Source organism: Equus caballus, chromosome 24 (genome assembly GCF_041296265.1).
Source record: "Equus caballus isolate H_3958 breed thoroughbred chromosome 24, TB-T2T, whole genome shotgun sequence".
In the NCBI taxonomy this organism is placed as follows: Eukaryota; Metazoa; Chordata; class Mammalia; order Perissodactyla; family Equidae; genus Equus; species Equus caballus.
In genome coordinates this window covers 55,590,294-55,606,377 of record NC_091707.1, presented here as the reverse complement: position 1 = coordinate 55,606,377, position 16,084 = coordinate 55,590,294, and the positions used below count along the sequence as shown (strand labels likewise).

The window sequence follows — 16,084 nt, the reverse complement described above, 5'->3', positions numbered from 1 at the left end:
AAGAGGGTCCGACTCAAAGACCTTAAACCAGGTACACCAAATCCTAATTTTGGGGGGATAAGAATATCCAAACCAGTAGATATTTCTTCAAGAAATTGTCATGAGGCTTGAGACCTCAACATGTATCGAGGTGCAGCTGCATCTGCAGGACTGAGAACATCACTGCCAGAGAGCCCAGAGAAGAGGCAGGGGCAGCGGTGGACAGGCACGGAGGGGTGGGAGTCAGAAAGGAAGCCCAGAGTGATTGTTAAAGCGAGACGGGGGAGGATGATGGCACCTGCACTTTGTGTGATAAGGGCTCAGGCAATGCCCAAAGTCTTTGCAAAGGGACAGACAGCTGAGCCCAGCCGAGCCTCAAAGGAGACCCTCACCAGGGGGAGAAGGAGACCCCTTGGCCGTGGCCCACAAAAGACCCCACGCTCACCTCCAGCACAGCATTTAGCACGAGGGTGTGGTCCTCCTCTCCTGGCTGGGGATGTTCCGCAAGGCAAGGCTGCCTCCATTTCTTCACACTGGCCATCCAGCAGAGCGCCTGGCCCAGAAAAAACAACCAGGACATGCTGCTGTGTGAATTAATGAATGACAGGCAGGAGATGAGCTTAAACTTACAAAGACCTGGGACGATAAAATCAAGATGTGTTTGGGGGCAGGAAATCAGAAACCCAGTCCTCCAGGGGTGAACTATGAGAGGAACGAGGAACCGGACCTAGAAATTGTAGATGGTGAACAATGTTGGTCTCCTGCAGAGGACCGAGGCTTTCTCTCCTAAGTAACGAAGAGCAGCGCAAAGACTTTTCAATAAAACAAATACTTTGTCCGATGTTCATCTCATGCTCAGATACCTGGATTTTACGTTGGGGACATGGAACGTGAAAGGTTTTAAACTGAGAACACAATGATTAAATGTGGGTGCTGGGCTGGGTTGTTGAGAAATTTCGTTAGTGATGAAGATGCGTTACAAGATTTTAAGTGGTGGTTTCGTGAACAGATTTGGTGTTTGAGGGAAGAAATCTGGACTTTATTGTGAGGAGTGACAGGGTCAAACTTTGATATCATGCTAAGGATGTTGGAGTCTTGCCAAAGGGTTTTAAGAAATGCAAGGATGAGATTCTTGCTTGCGCAGAGATAAGTCTAAAGGAAAACATGATAAAACGTAGCTGAAGGCTAACAGCTTTGGACTTTAAATTACAGGCAATGAGGAAAGATTTGAAAAATTGTAAATAGAAAACTAACAGCCACAAATTTCAGTCTCATGCTAAAACATTTGGACCTTATATGTTGAGAGAATGCCAAAGGCTGACTTGCGGAGCATGCCAAGAAGATTTGACTGATGTTGATACCAAAGTTGAAAGACTTTAATCAGAGGAGTTACATGATCAACACTGGGAATATGCAAAGAAATTCGGAATTTATTTTGAGGCTCTGACATCACAGATTTTTGCACACGCCTAGGAATTTGACTTTAGCCAATAAAAAGTTCTAAGAGAGATACACGGTTGAGTTTATTTGAATTTGATAAATAGTATGCAGTGAAATAAGAAAATAAAATTCATGTTTTGTGCTAAGAATTGGGACTCTTATTCCACAGTTCCACAATTAAGAGACACTGTAAGATTTTAAGGTGGAGTTCTAAGATCCAATTTTATAGACTGTGCTAGGAAATGTGAATTTTAAGGGATGACAAGATCGAATTTTTATATCATGCTCGTAAGTCTGGATTTAAGCTAATAAAATGTTGAAAAGAATGATGGAGTGAGATATTTGAGTTTTTATAGACCAGTCTGAAGATAAATCTCATGGTAGAACACTGCATTTTATCTTAAGTAGTCGGCGCTTGACGTCACAGAAAATGAAGAAACCTTAAAAAGTTTTAAAGAGGGGAGTTACGTGATCAAACTTAGACATTTTGGCTACAAGAGTGGATTTTTATGGTGAAGATAATATGATCCGATTTTTATAACATGCCAAAGAGATATGATTTTACGTGAGAGTGGAAGGCATTCGAGCATTTCATTTGGGGAGGGATATGAGCTCGGGGATGAACCCTCATGCAGAGGGATCTGGATTTTAGCCAGGAAAGGGTTTTAAGGAGCGACTGATGAGAGTTTTGTCTCCAGGGGAATTAGCTGGAAAAAACATATTTTGTGGTAAGGTGTCTGGATTTGATGAACTAGATATCGAACCAGCATCGACAGCTCAGAGGAGGCAGCCTTTGGCATAAGTGCACCCTGTCTGTTCTGTATGCTGAGGAACTGGATCATGGATAGCAAGTAATACCGAGGCAGGCAGGTCGCAAGCAAAGGTGCTAGGACCGAATTTACAGAGCATGCTAAGAAGCGTGGACGCTATTTTGAGGAACGAGAGGATCGCAATTTTGTGTCGTGCTAAGCAATTTGGACTTCAGTCTTTAAGAGATTTTAAGAGAGTGGCATGGCAAAATTTCTGTATTTATAAGAGCAATCTACAGAGATTATACAGTAAAATGTGTATTTTATGCTAAGGAGTTTAGATCTTATCTCATAGGTGATAAAAGATATTATAAGGCTTTAATCAGAAGTTACATCTATCTTGCAAGGAAGTGTGACTTTTTATTTTGAGGTATAACATACTCAGATTTTTAGATCATGCTTAGAGGTTTGGGATGAAGTCAATGAAGGGTTTCAGGAGTGGCCTGGTAAAGTTTTATACCCATCAGTTTGCAGACAAATTACATGACAAAAACTTTTATTTTATGCTAAGTGACTGGAACTTCACATTATAGGCAATGAGAAGAAACTTTTCGAAGTTTTAAATAGAAAAGTTACCAGATAACTTTTATGCATCCTGCTAAAATTTGAACCTTGATGTCAAGGAATATTAAGATGAGGTTTTTATAACACGCTGAGGATATTAGATTTTAGGTTGAAGACAGCAAAGTTGAAGGATTTGATCAGTTACATCAGATTTGTAAATATGTGAAGAAGTGGAGACTTTATATTAAGAAGGGGCTACAATCTAGTTTGTAAATCATCTTGTTAAGGAGTTTATTTTAAATTTTAGCCAATAAAAGGTTTTAAGAGACACACCGAGATATTTTAAATTTTAGCCAATTTAAATCTTTAAAATTTTAGCCAATAAAAGGTTTTAAGAGACAAGTTGAGATTTTAAAGTTTAAATTTTAGCCAACTTAAATTTTTAAATTCTAGCCAATTTAAAACTTTTAAATTTTAAATTTTAGCTAATACAGGGTTTTAAGAATTTTAAGAGACATACTGAGATTTTTATTTCTAACAGATGAGTCTGCAAATGAATTACGTAGTCAAATTTTGTATTTCAATTAGAACATTATATTAGAGACTTGGAATTTTGCAATAATAATATAACCTTACAGGACATTTACGAAGAAGGAATGAGTTAATTTATGCAATGTGCTATGTATATGTTGCTATGATGGAGACAGAGATGGTGATGGTTATGATGGTGATGGTGGTGATGATTTTACCTAATTTGGACATCATGCTTTGAGGAATGACATGATAAGAATTTTTTATGATACTAAGGCCTTTAAATTTTAGCCAGAAAATGACTTTGGTGAGTTTATATGTCAAGAATTTTTATGGGTAGAAGGTTTAAATTTCATATCGTAGACAGTAAATAAACAGCAAACGGTTTTAATCAGAGGGCCTGCAGAATCAGATTGAACTGTCATGCTAACAAGAATGTACTTAATTTTGACAAACAACAGATCAGAATTTTGCGTCTTGTTGGAAAGGTTGGATTTGAGCCAATGAGAAGTTTTATGTAAGACAATGCACGTTTTTTTAATAGATCAGCCCAGTGGCGAAGAAGAAAACTGAAAAGTAACAAAGGTGCTAAATATATAGAGAGAGGTAACCGCAGAGCGAATCTATCGGATAATCAGAACAAAACTTGCTCTGCCCCCATGAGAAGAAATGTGCAAACAACCCCAACCAAAACATCTCTTTAAATACAGTCTCTGCCCGCTAGAACCACCTATGACTAGATTCTCAAGAATCCACCCCAAGACAATCAGACGTCAAAGAAATGTCATGCCCTCCCCCCACCCCTTACTCAACATCCCAACTCTTCTAGACACATCCGTAATCTGGGGGGACCACCAGTAACAGGGAAGGGAGTGTCTGCTTGCTTGAAGAGGCCAGCCCCACCTGGTAACACTGGAGGGGGTATAAATACGTTGGCACCTGTGGAATTGAGGCCAAATGTTTGAAGTTCCTAAACCCCCACAAACAAAGAGGGCAATCCCGGGAAAGGGGAAATCTCAGGAGGGGCGAGGAGGTGATTTACAGAGCTCCTAACAGCTCAGAGCTGCGGAGAACACAGCAATGGAAGGAGACGAAAGAGAGGAAGAAAGATCATCAAAAATTCAGAGTTAGAATCAAGTCACAAATTCTCTGGCACATAGTAGGTGTCTTATAAATGTTTATAGAAAAAATAAAAGCCAGAATCCAGATCTCTATATCCGACCCCCGCAATTTCTACTTTGAATCTGGGGGAGGAAATAAGAGCTATTTGGGGCCGCTGACCCAACTGATGGGACAGTGGCCAACTGCCCATTTGCTCCTCCTTCCATGAACCTGTTAAACGGTAGCATCTTTGCTAGAGATCCCTGCCTCACCACCAAGGAGGCCAAGCTTGCTGCAGAGCAGCCAGCCTGCCAAGGACAGCTCTGGACAGCACTGAGGTGTGACCCCTGTGACTTCTGGGTGACCAGAGAAGGGAAAGTGGATTGACTAGGCACACATGTGCCAGGGTAAAATGAAGCGGCTCATGTATCCTGCCAGGTGCCTGCCTGCCATGGCAGCCGCTCTGGGCCCATCGCTCCACAAAATTTATGGGCTGTGAATTTCTCACAGCCACAAGGGAGTGGGCAGGCCAGACAGGCAGAGTAAGCCTGGGAGAGGAGGCGAGAAGGTCAGGGGTTGACAGATATTCTCTTCCTGGGGGTACCCCAAGATGGACACCAAGAGACCTTCCGCAGTTTCTCCCTGTTCTCATGACTTGGGCATCTGATTTGTCCTGGAGAACCTGACCCTCACCTCACGAAATCCTAAACTATTGCCTTTACTCCCCACCCTCGTTCCCACCCCCAGGTTCTGATCCCTGCAGCCCGAGTCGCTGACCGGACGCATCGCAATCTTACCAGTCTTCAGAGAACCCTCTTTTCCATCCGACGACATGATAGAACCCTCTGAAGACTCATTTGAGACGATGATGGAGCGTAAGAATCCATCATCAAAACAAATGGAGTCCTCCGAGGGCTCATCCAACACCACCGTGGAGACATCAGGCAGTGGAGAGCAGGAGGCGGCAGGGCTGGCCAGTGGCCCGGCCCAGGAAATGAAAGAGCTGCCCATTGATCTCCTCCAAGACATGGAGGAGCCATCCAGTGGCCCACATAGGGAAATAAAGGATCCACCCAATGACCTACTCCAAGACCTGGAGGAGTCACGCATTGGTTCACATCAGGAAGTGGGGGATCCATTCAGTGAGGCACCTGGTAGAATGGAAGAAGCATCAGTCAACCCCTGGGGAGCCCAGGAAGGGCAAGGCGACAACACCAACCTGGCTAAATCGGGAGAAGTGAGGGGTCCTGAAGAGCAGACCGAGATCTCGACTGCAGAAACCATGGCCAAGGTGAGGTCCATCATCTCTCTCTACTTCCGAATGCAAGACCTCAGAGAACAACAAAGAGTAGCAGAAGAGATCTTGATGAGAGGGATCAGCGCAGGCCAACTGCCCCTCCCGAAGCAGTTCTCGGGCGATCGCAGAGAATACCGCGAGTTCATCGTGCTCTGCCAACTCATCTTACAAAGCTGCCCAAGAATGTTCTACAGCGACCGCCTGCGAGTTGGGTACGTCATCTGCCACCTCTCAGGCTTAGCCTTAGAATGGGCCAATGCTCTGGTGGAAGAAGACAGCCCTCTGCTTAACAACTTCCCAGCCTTCCTGGAGGCCATGTCCGACATGTTTGAGTACCGGCAGGCACTGCGCGTGGCGGAAGAGGCCATGTTCAACATCAGGCAGGGGGATCGCCCCGCCATCGAGTACATCAATGAGTTCCAAGGCCTGGTACCCACCTTGGGCTGGCCAGATGAAGTCCTGCAAGCCCACCTGTGCCACGGGCTCAACGAAGAGATCAGGCATCATCTCTTCCGAGTCCCTCAGCCGGATTCGCTGCAGAATCTGATTGTGCTCGTCCTGCAAATAGAAGACAAACTGGCAGAGAGAAGGGCAATGCTCAGGCTGCCCCCAGAGGCCCGCCCGCGGAACCTGACCTGGATTGACTCACCTGCTCCAGAGAGGTGGAAGGTCAGCAGCTGGCTTCCCTGCGAAGTCCACCCCACCATCGATCGCGACCATCTCTTCCTGCTGCTCATGGTGAGAGTGAACCCCTACCACAGCGTCGCGGTTCAGGCCCTGGTCGACTCAGGGGCAGGCGCCAACTTCATGGATGAGCGGTTTGCCCAAGAGCACTACGTGGAGCTCTATGAGAAGCCCTACCCACAGTCGATCCAAACCAGGGATGGCTCACTGATCGGCGACCACCCGGTCTGGCTCTACACCGAACCCCTGGTGTGCATTCATCAGAACCACCAGGAGACCCTCGAATTCGACATTGTTCCTTCACCCAACTTCTCCGTGATACTGGGCACCAAGTGGCTCCAAGTCCACGCCCCCGAGGTCGACTGGATCAAAGGCCGCTGCACCTTTCACTCTCCCTACTGCCTGAAGAACTGCCTCCGCCCACCCCAACCATGCATCGCGCTGGAAAGACATGCCATCCGCCTGCTGCCCGCACTGCCGCCCCTGTACTCCGACCTGGCCGACGTGTTTAACCCGAAGGAAGCAGATGATGAGACTTCCGACCAGCCAAGCTCAGACGGATCCGATGATCTTTCTGAATCAGAGCCCTCTGAGCTTCAGCAGGCTGGAGACAGTGATCACAGCGAGACCTTTTACGAATGTCCCTCCACCGCGCCTTGGGAACCTGTGGGTGCCAGGATGCAAGAAAGAGCCAGGCTACGGGATGAATTCTGGGATCTGCAGGACATGCTGACCAACAGACAGGACTACATACAGATGATTCCAGAACTATTCGACCAGTTACACGGAGCTACATGGTTCACAAAGCTGGAGCTGCGTGGGACCATTGTGGAGGAAAGCATGAACGTATGCCAAGCGGAAGATGTATGGAGAGCAGCGTTTGGTTTGGAGCTTCAAGAGATGGAGAGCTACAAGCCCTTTCAGCTATCCTCAGACCCTGTCATCCCTCAGAAGGTGATTCACTTTATCCTAAAGGACATGCTGGGTTACTTTGTGCTCTCTTACGGGCAGGACGTCCTGATCTACTCCATGAGCCAGGAGGAACACCTCCAACACGTCCGCCACGTCCTGGTCCGTTTCCGCCATCACAACGTCTACTGCTCACTGGACAGGAGCCAGTTCCACAGACATACTGTCGAATTCCTGGGATTCGTCATGACCCCCAAAGGGGTGAAGCTAAACAAGAGCATCGTGACCACTGTGACAGGGTACCCCGTCCCTGGCTCTAAGAAGTCCCTGCGACACCTAATCGAATTCACCTTCCCCTACCGGCACTTTGTGGAGCGCTTCACCATCATCACGGAGGCCCTGGTGAGGCAGCTGCTGACCAGCGAACCGTTCTTCTGGGGAGACGAGGAGCAAGAGGCCTTCGAATGCCTGAAGCGGGCTTTCCGCCAGGCGCCCCTTCTCCACCACCCTAAGCCCCAGAACCCGTTCTACTTGGAAACAGGCGTCACCAAGACGGCTCTGCACGCCTCCCTGATCCAAATAGACAACCAAACTGGCAAGAGAGTCTCCTGCGCTTTCTACTCCCGAAACATCTCTCCTATTGAGGTCGACTACTCTCAACTGGAGATGAAGATTCTTCCAATAAGGGCTGCCTTCATGGTGTGGTGCCGCTACCTGGAGAACACCGAGGAGCCCATCATGATCCTTCTTAACACAGAGGATCTAGCCTCTCTGAATAATGACAGGCTCACCGTACTTCTCCCCGGGCATTGGGTCTTCTTCTTCTCCCACTTCAACTTTGACGTCATGGAGCGGCCAGAACAAGATGGCGGCCGATCTCTGCCACCTGTGAGAAACCTCAACCAAAGAGCTCTCCAGCACAACACTGCCACTCGGTCACTAATGCTTTTGGCTACAAGAAGATCCCTCAGGGATCAGCTACCAGAATCCGGGGAAGAAGAGAATGGAGATGCCCCTCACCAGGATGAGACAAATGGGCAGACCCTCCAGCAGGAGTTCCTGGCTCTGATACCAACTGACCAAATACTGAGCAGCTTGCTTGCCCATTTCAGCATAGCCCAGATCAGGGCAGTCATTCTGCACTTCTTCCGAGGCCTCCTCTTCTGGAAGAACATCCTGGCCGTGGCAGCACTCCTCGCACTCCTGAAGCTGCGGCGGCCCCTCGCGCTGCTGCCCGCGCCCACCCTGGAGGTGGCTCAGCCCCCACCCAGGCGCTCGCTGCGACTCATCCTGGACACGTCCCTCCTCACAGGCAGTGGCATCGCCCCTGCCATCACTCAGCTGCTCGCCCAGATGCCGCCTCTCATGGGCACTAACACCATCCCAGCCGAGGAGCTGGCTGAGTTATTCCTGCGCCCTGGCCACCGGCAGCAAACCGCCCTGGTCCCCCAGACCCGCCGGGGCCCGCCATTCATGCCCAGGCTCTGGCTGACGCTGCGTGAGTTCTTCGGTGTCAGAGTTGCCCTGCAAGAGGGAACCAGCCCCCTCCTTCTCGAGAACCGCTACCTGGAGCTGCACGTCGTTGGTGATGAAGATGTCGTCTTGCGAGAAGCCCTGCAAGACGACCTGCAACGTTACCGTCAGTGTGGCCTGCATGACGGCCTGCAAGACACCTCGCAGGACGAGCAGGACGACGTGCAGGAGGCCCTAGCCACCGACACCACCCTGGCCCTGCGACCCCACCAACGAGTCCCCGGGGACTCCCAAGTCCTTGCCATCCTGAACAACCGCCAACTCTACGTCCGCAGCACCCACAGACAGCCCAGCGTGGCCAGCCCGGGGCCAATGGCCAGGGCCCTGACCCACTTCCTGACCGGCATTTACGCACAAGCTCCACTCCCCATCATCCGGGTGACCCCACCCAGGGAAGAAGCCAGGCTGGAGGAAATACCCGAGGAGGACGAGGAGGAGGAAGACTCAGACCTCAACTGAACACGCCTCCTCGCCAGCCAGGAGCCCCTCCACTCCTCTGCCCCAGAACAGCCCACAGGATCTCCTCCAGCCTCCCCGTGCCTCAGCCTGCTCCGCTCAGACCCAGTGCCCCCTTCCTGCTACTCCGGACCCAAGGGGAACCTACTTCTGAAGGGCAAAACTTTCTTCAACTCATTAACCAGCAACGTCATCTGTGCTAAGGACTATCCAACCATCAGAGACCCAGAGCAACCTCAGGGCTACACAACCCCCGTCTTAATTCTCTAGGTCCCAGGCCTGCAACTGGGAGTGAGATCAATGAGAGGAGGAAGCAGTGATGGGCAGATGACCCCATGACCCAAGGGCAGGTGAGAAATCAGGCACAGCAGGCACAGCCAAGCAAGCAGATGCCAGGGACCACCCCCCCACCCTCCCCGAGTGACAAGTGGCCACCATGTGCCACTGGGACACTGACCTCGGGTGCTCCACTGACTTCTTCTACCTCCACCACCGGTGCTCCTGCTCCCCTGGGCCCCCAACCCCACCTCCCCACGTCTCGTGCTGTGCCGTGTGCCCCCTCCCCCCACCCACTGCAAAGCCGCCCACCCCCCAAGTCTGGTTCAGCTCCCTCGACACTGACTCTGCCTGACCCTGCGCTCTGGGCTCTCACCTGGACAGTGCTACTCCACGGAACATCCCGACGTACCAGGACTTACCGGACGTGCAGCTTTGAGAGTCTCCGTGACTCTGCAGGACACCGAGCCTCCCTCCCCACACCCAGCACTGACGGCACAGGGGCCCCAAGGCCCATGACAAGGGGAGGTGGCTCCAGAGAAACTGAGGAAGGCCCGAGACCCTCAGCAGACTGTGCCGAGGAACTGAGAGTGCTCCCACCAGACCACTGCTCCCTGCCACGGGGAGGAGACCCTTCTGCCCCTTTCCCCCCTCCCTCACCTTTCTACCCCCAAATAAAGCAGAATAAAAGATTCTCTGACTTTGTGATTTGTTCTGAAGGTGAAGGGTGGGGGACAGGCAGGGCGGAGGGTGGAAGGGGGCAGGTGGGCGGCTGGGCTCCCCCCTGAGACAAGCCCCACCTGGCACCTGGCACAGAAGCTGGGGGTGGGGGACACTGGGAGCTGCCTCTTCCTGAGGGTCTGGACTAGGGACCCCAGAAATCCAAATCCCACCTCTGGCCTTGGTCTTATTCCCACACAAGAAGTGAGAGAAGGGCAGGGGGCAGACCCCTCTAATTCAGAGGGTCTGTGACCAGGAGCCCTGGCTTCAAGCAGTTCTCCCCAACACCCCCTGGGGGGAAGGTCGAGGTCACACTGCCAGAAAAGTGGCAGAATGGACGTTCTGAGGGCGCACGACCTAGGAAGGGGGAGGGGTCCCAAGTGGGCGAGGGCCGCAAGGAGGGAGCACTCACTCACTCAGGGTTCACTCAGGGCTCACTCATCCCACAGTCCAGCACACGCTGTCCAGGGGCCCCTCTGCCTGGCCTCAGGGGCCACCCATCCAGCAGCGGCCTCTGACCTCCCAGGGCACACTGCCCCTGCCCCTCCACACTGGGCAGTAGCCGGACAGGGACCACTCCTGGTGTGACCTGGAACCTCAACTGGGAGAGGGGGCCTGACACTGAGGTCCGTGCACATGGACCCTCATACATGGCACCATGGACCCCAGATCTGCCCTCTTAGCACTGGAATCTGCCCCCCGACGGTGGCACCGTGAGATCACTAAGCAGATCTCAGGTTCATTCAAAAGTCAGGGGGCTCTGCAGGGGCCTGACTTCCCATCCCCCTCACAGGCCCGCCCCGCCTCGCCCCACCCTATGGGAAGCCATGTCTCTCACTGACCCCTGGACTTCCGTGTCCTCCACCAGGCTCACACCCTGTGCCCTCACTGGTCCCCAGTGGCAACAGGCCGTCGCCCACCCATCCATTTGTCCAAGGCATCTACCCCTGATGGCAGCACCAAGAGATCACGGTCAGGATCCCCAGGTTCAAGCCAGGGGCTCAGCCGTACCCCTGGGCTTCTCTCACCCCCACCTACCCCCTGCTGACTGGCTGCACACCCCTCTCCCAGGCTCAGTTTCCTCATCTGTGGCTCGAACCCCTCAGGGCTGCTGTGAGGACTCAAAGGGTCAGGAAGAAAGAGCTCGGCGCAATCAGCCCTCAGGCTCCTGTCCTCCACCTCCACCCCTGCATGGACTGCTCAGACCTCTGGTTCAGGATCAACTTGGGGAAACCAAGGCCCCAAGAGGGCAGGCAATCTGCTGGTGGCCACCAAGCAGTGAGGAACAGAACCACGACTGGGGCCTGTCCTGCTGACCTCTGCCCTCTCACCCTGGGCCACTCAACCCCTGCCACGCCCACTCTGCACACCTATGGCTGCAGGACCCAGGAACGACCCCCACATACACCTTACTGTGGCCCCGGAGCCCAGGGCACACATCTGTCTGTCTGTCCACCTAGCAGCAGCCCCAAGAGACCAAGGGCAGGTCCCATGGGTCAGCGGCTCAGCTGCAAGAACGCTTAGTAGTCCCAAACCCAACCTGCTGGGTGACCCTGGCTGGTGGCTGTCGGGCACGCTTTCCCATCGTCAAATGGGGACATGGTGAAAGGAAAGAGAAGTCTCGGGGGCAACAGGACACAACCTCCAAGGGCCCCTGGTTCCTAAAAATTCCTTCGTTTCCAGATGGCATTGTCTGCGGGGGCTCCCAAATCCAGATGTCACTCTTGGCGTGAACTCCTTTGTGGTGGAGCCTGGAGTCATGGTGGGGAGGCCGCTCCCAGCACTGGCCCCTTGCTCAGGCCACCTGGGGGTCCCACAGGCTAGACCTCCAGGGCAAACCTGTGTGCCTGCTTGGCAGGGGCTACCCTGGGCGACTGGAGGATGGACGGAGGACCCCTTGTGTCCCAGCACCTGCCAGGCCAGTGCCAGTGGAGGGGCAAAGGGATGACCTCTCAGCTAAGGCCAAATGGAGAATTCATCACCAAACAATCTGCCTGCCCTACAGCAGGGACTCCAAAGGCCCATGACGGCGCACACGCTCACGCACAGTCAACACGCACACACACGTGCCTCACGGGGTCCCCCGCCCCAATCCAACCAGAGGTCCTTTATCTCCATTGACAGGGAAGAGAGGCAGCCCCCAGGCTGAGGAGAATGACCATCAATGCTGTCCCCACCTTCCTAGAAAGAGTTTAAAAAACATAATACAAACCTTTTTTCTTCTGAAAGAAAAAAGAGAAACTTAGCATTAAATGACATACTGGGTTATGACATCACGCCACAAAAAAGGTGAAAGATCAAGACAAGCACCTAGTTCCTCTGGACAGCAGGGTCCCCGGACACAGGCACACGGCCCACTCCAGGCCGCCGCTGAGCGGTCCCCGCATCCACCTCCTCCCCACCCCCAAGATCACCGGCATCCGGGGAGCTCTGATGGCGTCCAGGGACCGGGTCAGCCCCGAGTTCCAGCCCAGGTGAGGCTGTCAACCCCTCTCCCACCTCCCTTCCCCGCCCGGCCCACCCCCACAGATGCCCCTAGCGCTCCAGCCCGCAGGCCTGGAGCACGCTGGGCCTGTCTCTGGGCCATGCAACACTCCCAGGCAGCTGACGGCTACTCACCACTCAGGTCCAGGTGTGTCCATCCCTCCCGCTGGCGGCCGCAGGTCCAATTAGGGGCCTCTGATGCAGCCCCCCGCCGTGCTGCCCCACCCTGTGCTAGGGGGTGTGGGGGGAGCTAGGCTAGCAGAAACCTGAAGTCTCCTCCTCGCCCACCGGGGCGCCATTCCCACACCCCCCACACCCTGCCCCCCACACCCAGGCCCTGCTGCCGGGCCGATGGGCACCACTAAGAGGTGCTCTGGGCCCTAACTGGGACCCTCATCCTGGCCCCTACGCAGGGTCTTCCACAACAGAGGATACATTTCTGAAACGCCTTCAACCTAAGATTTCAACAGCTACCCAGGCAGCCAAAGCCCAAGGGTAAAGAAGAGCAGCCCCAGAAAAGAGGACAGAGCAAGTGTGGCCGGCCTCGGCGGTGGCGGGCCAGCAGGTTAGTGGAGGCAGGAGCACGGAGACGGCAGCGCCGTGTTCCGACCACTTCCTACAGGCGCTTCTCAAAGCGCGGCCCTGGGCAGTCACTGGGGAGCTTGTCAAACATGGAGATTCAGGGCCCTGGTGCCCGGGAGGCTGGAGAACCACCGCCAACCGTGTGTCACATACTGTCCACCCCTCGGAGCTCTTATATATCCCCAAGGGCATTCCTGAGTAGGTGAAAGGCCTTCCTTTGGCTGACACTGAGGCCTCCCAGGACCTCAGTCTTCCCTGTGTCATGTCTTGTTCTGACCCACTTGACCCAACAAGGGCACACACAACATACTCCCACCACTCCTGAAGTCCCCCTGCCTTTGTTCAAGCTATTCCCTGGTCAGAAAGGCCTTCCTGAACAACAAGGACCTCCTGATGCTGTGAAGGATAAAAGGTATGAAGATGGGCAGAGGGGGGAGGTGCAGGACCGGGGTGGGGGATGGGGGGTAAAGAAGGGGTCAAGAGTTAGGAGGCAGGGGAAGGGAGACGGAAATCCAGCCCCTCCTGTCCCACTCTAAGGGCATCACGCTGTGGGCAAGGCCTCCCCCTACGCTGCCACCCCATGCGTGTGCCTGGGCTGGCTGCCATGGCTGGTCAATGGGTTAATGATTCCAGTAGCACAGGGGCTTGGCACAGGTCACCTCCCACCATGCACAGGACCTGAGTTAGTGGGGGACACAAAAGACGAGGGCCATGGCACAGGGGGACACTGGTCTAGTGCCCTCAGGCACCCAGCCTGGGCAGGGCAGGACAAGGGGAAGAAGGGGGCACCTGCTGACAGCCTCTGGCTCAGGGAGGCCGGACCCAGAGTCGGGAATCCATGGGAAGCTGGGAGTGTCTCCAGACCCGGTTTAGGGAGAGAGTAAGCAGCCGCCTGTGAGGGGCCTCAGCCTCCTGGTCATGAAAGAATCCTGGGTAGAGGCTAAGGCCCCTCAAGGAGACCCTCCTCCTGTGGCAGTGGGAAGGGTCAGCCTGCTCTGTCCAAGCCGCGCCCCCCAGTCCTGGGAACAAAGGGCACGTCCCTGCAAAGCCTGCCCATGTGTCCTGGGAGCTGGGTCCCCTCAGAGGGCTGCCTATGGGAGCACAGCCGCAGCCCCATCAACAGCAGGCAAAAGCCCCAGGGCCGGCCCTATCTCCATCTCTGGCCTGTCTGCTCATGGCCACCAAGTGCCCAGCCCTGGGGAGTATCCCACAGGGGACCCAGCCTTCCCTCTGAGAGGGGGGCCTCAGAGACGGCCCGGGGGCTCCGGCCCTCACCTCCAGGAGCTGGGGAGCTGCAGAAGAGAGAGAGAGAGAGGAGCTCGCCAGGTGGAGGCGGGGCAGCAGCAAGCTCGAAGACGCACCCCTGTGCAGCCGGGGGTGCCGAGGAGGGCCCGGGGGCTGCGCGAGGTGAAGGGGTGAGGAAAGGCATCTCATAGGAGCTGGGTAACTGCGCATCAGCTCCTGTATGAAGCCGTTCTCACCCCCCACCTACTGACTACGGCCGCGACCCTCCTCCCGGAAGCATTGTGTGCACCCCGGACGGCAGGTGGGACCTGCCACTAGCAGCTGCTCGTGGTGACAGCAGTGACGGTAAGGGACAGCCAGCCCAGGCGGCACTGCCCGCCGCTGGGGACCTGCAGCACGGTGGTGCCTGCGTGCCTCGCCCGACCGCGGCCTGCCGCTGCCTCCTCTGGCCAGGGCCTGGGTCTCCCTTAGCTGGGCTCCACAGGGAGGCCTCAGGAGGCTGTGGAGACAGGCTAGGGCATGGAGCCTGGGGACCCCAGGGGCAGCAGACCTGAGCTGGCACAGGAGCTGTGAGTGGGCATCAGGGGCTCGGATTTCCCCCCTCTGCAGCTTTCTACTCCCGGCCACTTTTCCTGCCTCACCGTCTGTGTCAGGACACCTCTGGGAAGCTAGTGAGGTGTCACTGAGCCCAAGAGGAGGTTAGTTTCCCTGAGACAAAAAGCAGCCAGGGGTTACTCAGGGTCGGAGGATGGGGGAGGGGGAGATGGGGTGACAGGTAAAGGCTACAGGATAAATGACAGAACGACTCCAAAACCGAATTGCTGATGGTTGCCTGTATCTGTGAATAAACTGAAACCACGGACATGTGCACTTCAGGGGCTGGACTGCGTGCATGCAGATATCCAATAAAGTTGTTTTTAAAAAATAAAGAGCTTCCCTGGTCCCTGCCCATCTTTCTTGACCACCGTGCCCGCCTTCCCCTGCTGCAGGCCTCGCCACAGACTCAGCAGCCACCAGCACCATCAACACACTCTCCCACAGATGCACGGCCTGGCACACGGTAGGTGTTCAATAACACCGTTATTGCTGAATTAATGACTTAATGACAGAAGATCCCCTAAACAGCACATGGAAGAAAAGCTCCAGGGTGCGGAGTTCTGGCCCTAAGGAGAACTGGGGACAGGAGGGGGGAAGGCGAGGGAGGGGGTGAAGGGCTCCATGTGACACGTGGTGGGGAAGGGGCTCCATGTGACACGTGGTGGGGGAGGGGCTCCATGTGACACGTGGTGGGGAAGGGGCTTCATGTGACACGTGGTGGGGAAGGGGCTCCATGTGACACGTGGTGGGGCGAAGGGCTCCATGTGACACGTGGTGGGGAAGGGGTTCCATGTGACACATGGCTGGGGGAGGGGCTCCATGTGACACACGGTAGAGAATGGCTCCATGTGACACACAGGCATTGGAGTGGCTCCATGCGACACACTTAAGGAAGAGCCTCCACGTGACACGTGAGTGAGGAGGGCTCCATGTGACA

The 16,084-nt window shown here is 54.1% G+C and overlaps 1 protein-coding gene and 6 non-coding genes across 7 annotated transcripts; 1 reads left to right on the top strand and 6 right to left on the bottom strand.

Annotated features, from left to right (window-relative positions):
• The first annotated feature begins 4,760 nt into the window (after positions 1–4,760).
• Positions 4,761–9,645, top strand: RTL1 (retrotransposon Gag like 1). Its single transcript, XM_023628401.2, has one exon. The coding sequence runs from the start codon at positions 5,197–5,199 to the stop codon at positions 9,244–9,246; it is 4,050 nt and encodes a 1,349-aa protein (XP_023484169.1). The 5' UTR covers positions 4,761–5,196; the 3' UTR covers positions 9,247–9,645.
• On the bottom strand, positions 5,212–5,273 carry MIR136 (microRNA mir-136). Its single transcript, NR_033006.1, has one exon. It is a non-coding gene; the product is annotated as a microRNA mir-136 (primary transcript).
• On the bottom strand, positions 5,385–5,473 carry MIR432 (microRNA mir-432). Its single transcript, NR_033029.1, has one exon. It is a non-coding gene; the product is annotated as a microRNA mir-432 (primary transcript).
• MIR127 (microRNA mir-127) lies at positions 6,884–6,953 on the bottom strand. Its single transcript, NR_033004.1, has one exon. It is a non-coding gene; the product is annotated as a microRNA mir-127 (primary transcript).
• MIR433 (microRNA mir-433) lies at positions 7,940–8,063 on the bottom strand. The gene has a single exon (NR_033030.1). It is a non-coding gene; the product is annotated as a microRNA mir-433 (primary transcript).
• MIR431 (microRNA mir-431) lies at positions 8,850–8,938 on the bottom strand. The gene has a single exon (NR_033028.1). It is a non-coding gene; the product is annotated as a microRNA mir-431 (primary transcript).
• A 5,067-nt stretch (positions 9,646–14,712) lies between the features above and the next one.
• MIR337 (microRNA mir-337) lies at positions 14,713–14,804 on the bottom strand. The gene has a single exon (NR_033011.1). It is a non-coding gene; the product is annotated as a microRNA mir-337 (primary transcript).
• Positions 14,805–16,084: the final 1,280 nt, after the last annotated feature.

Excerpts from the sequence above, each read along its gene's own strand:
- RTL1 (XM_023628401.2), top strand. The coding sequence starts at position 5,197 with ATGATAGAACCCTCTGAAGACTCATTTGAGACGATGATGGAGCGTAAG.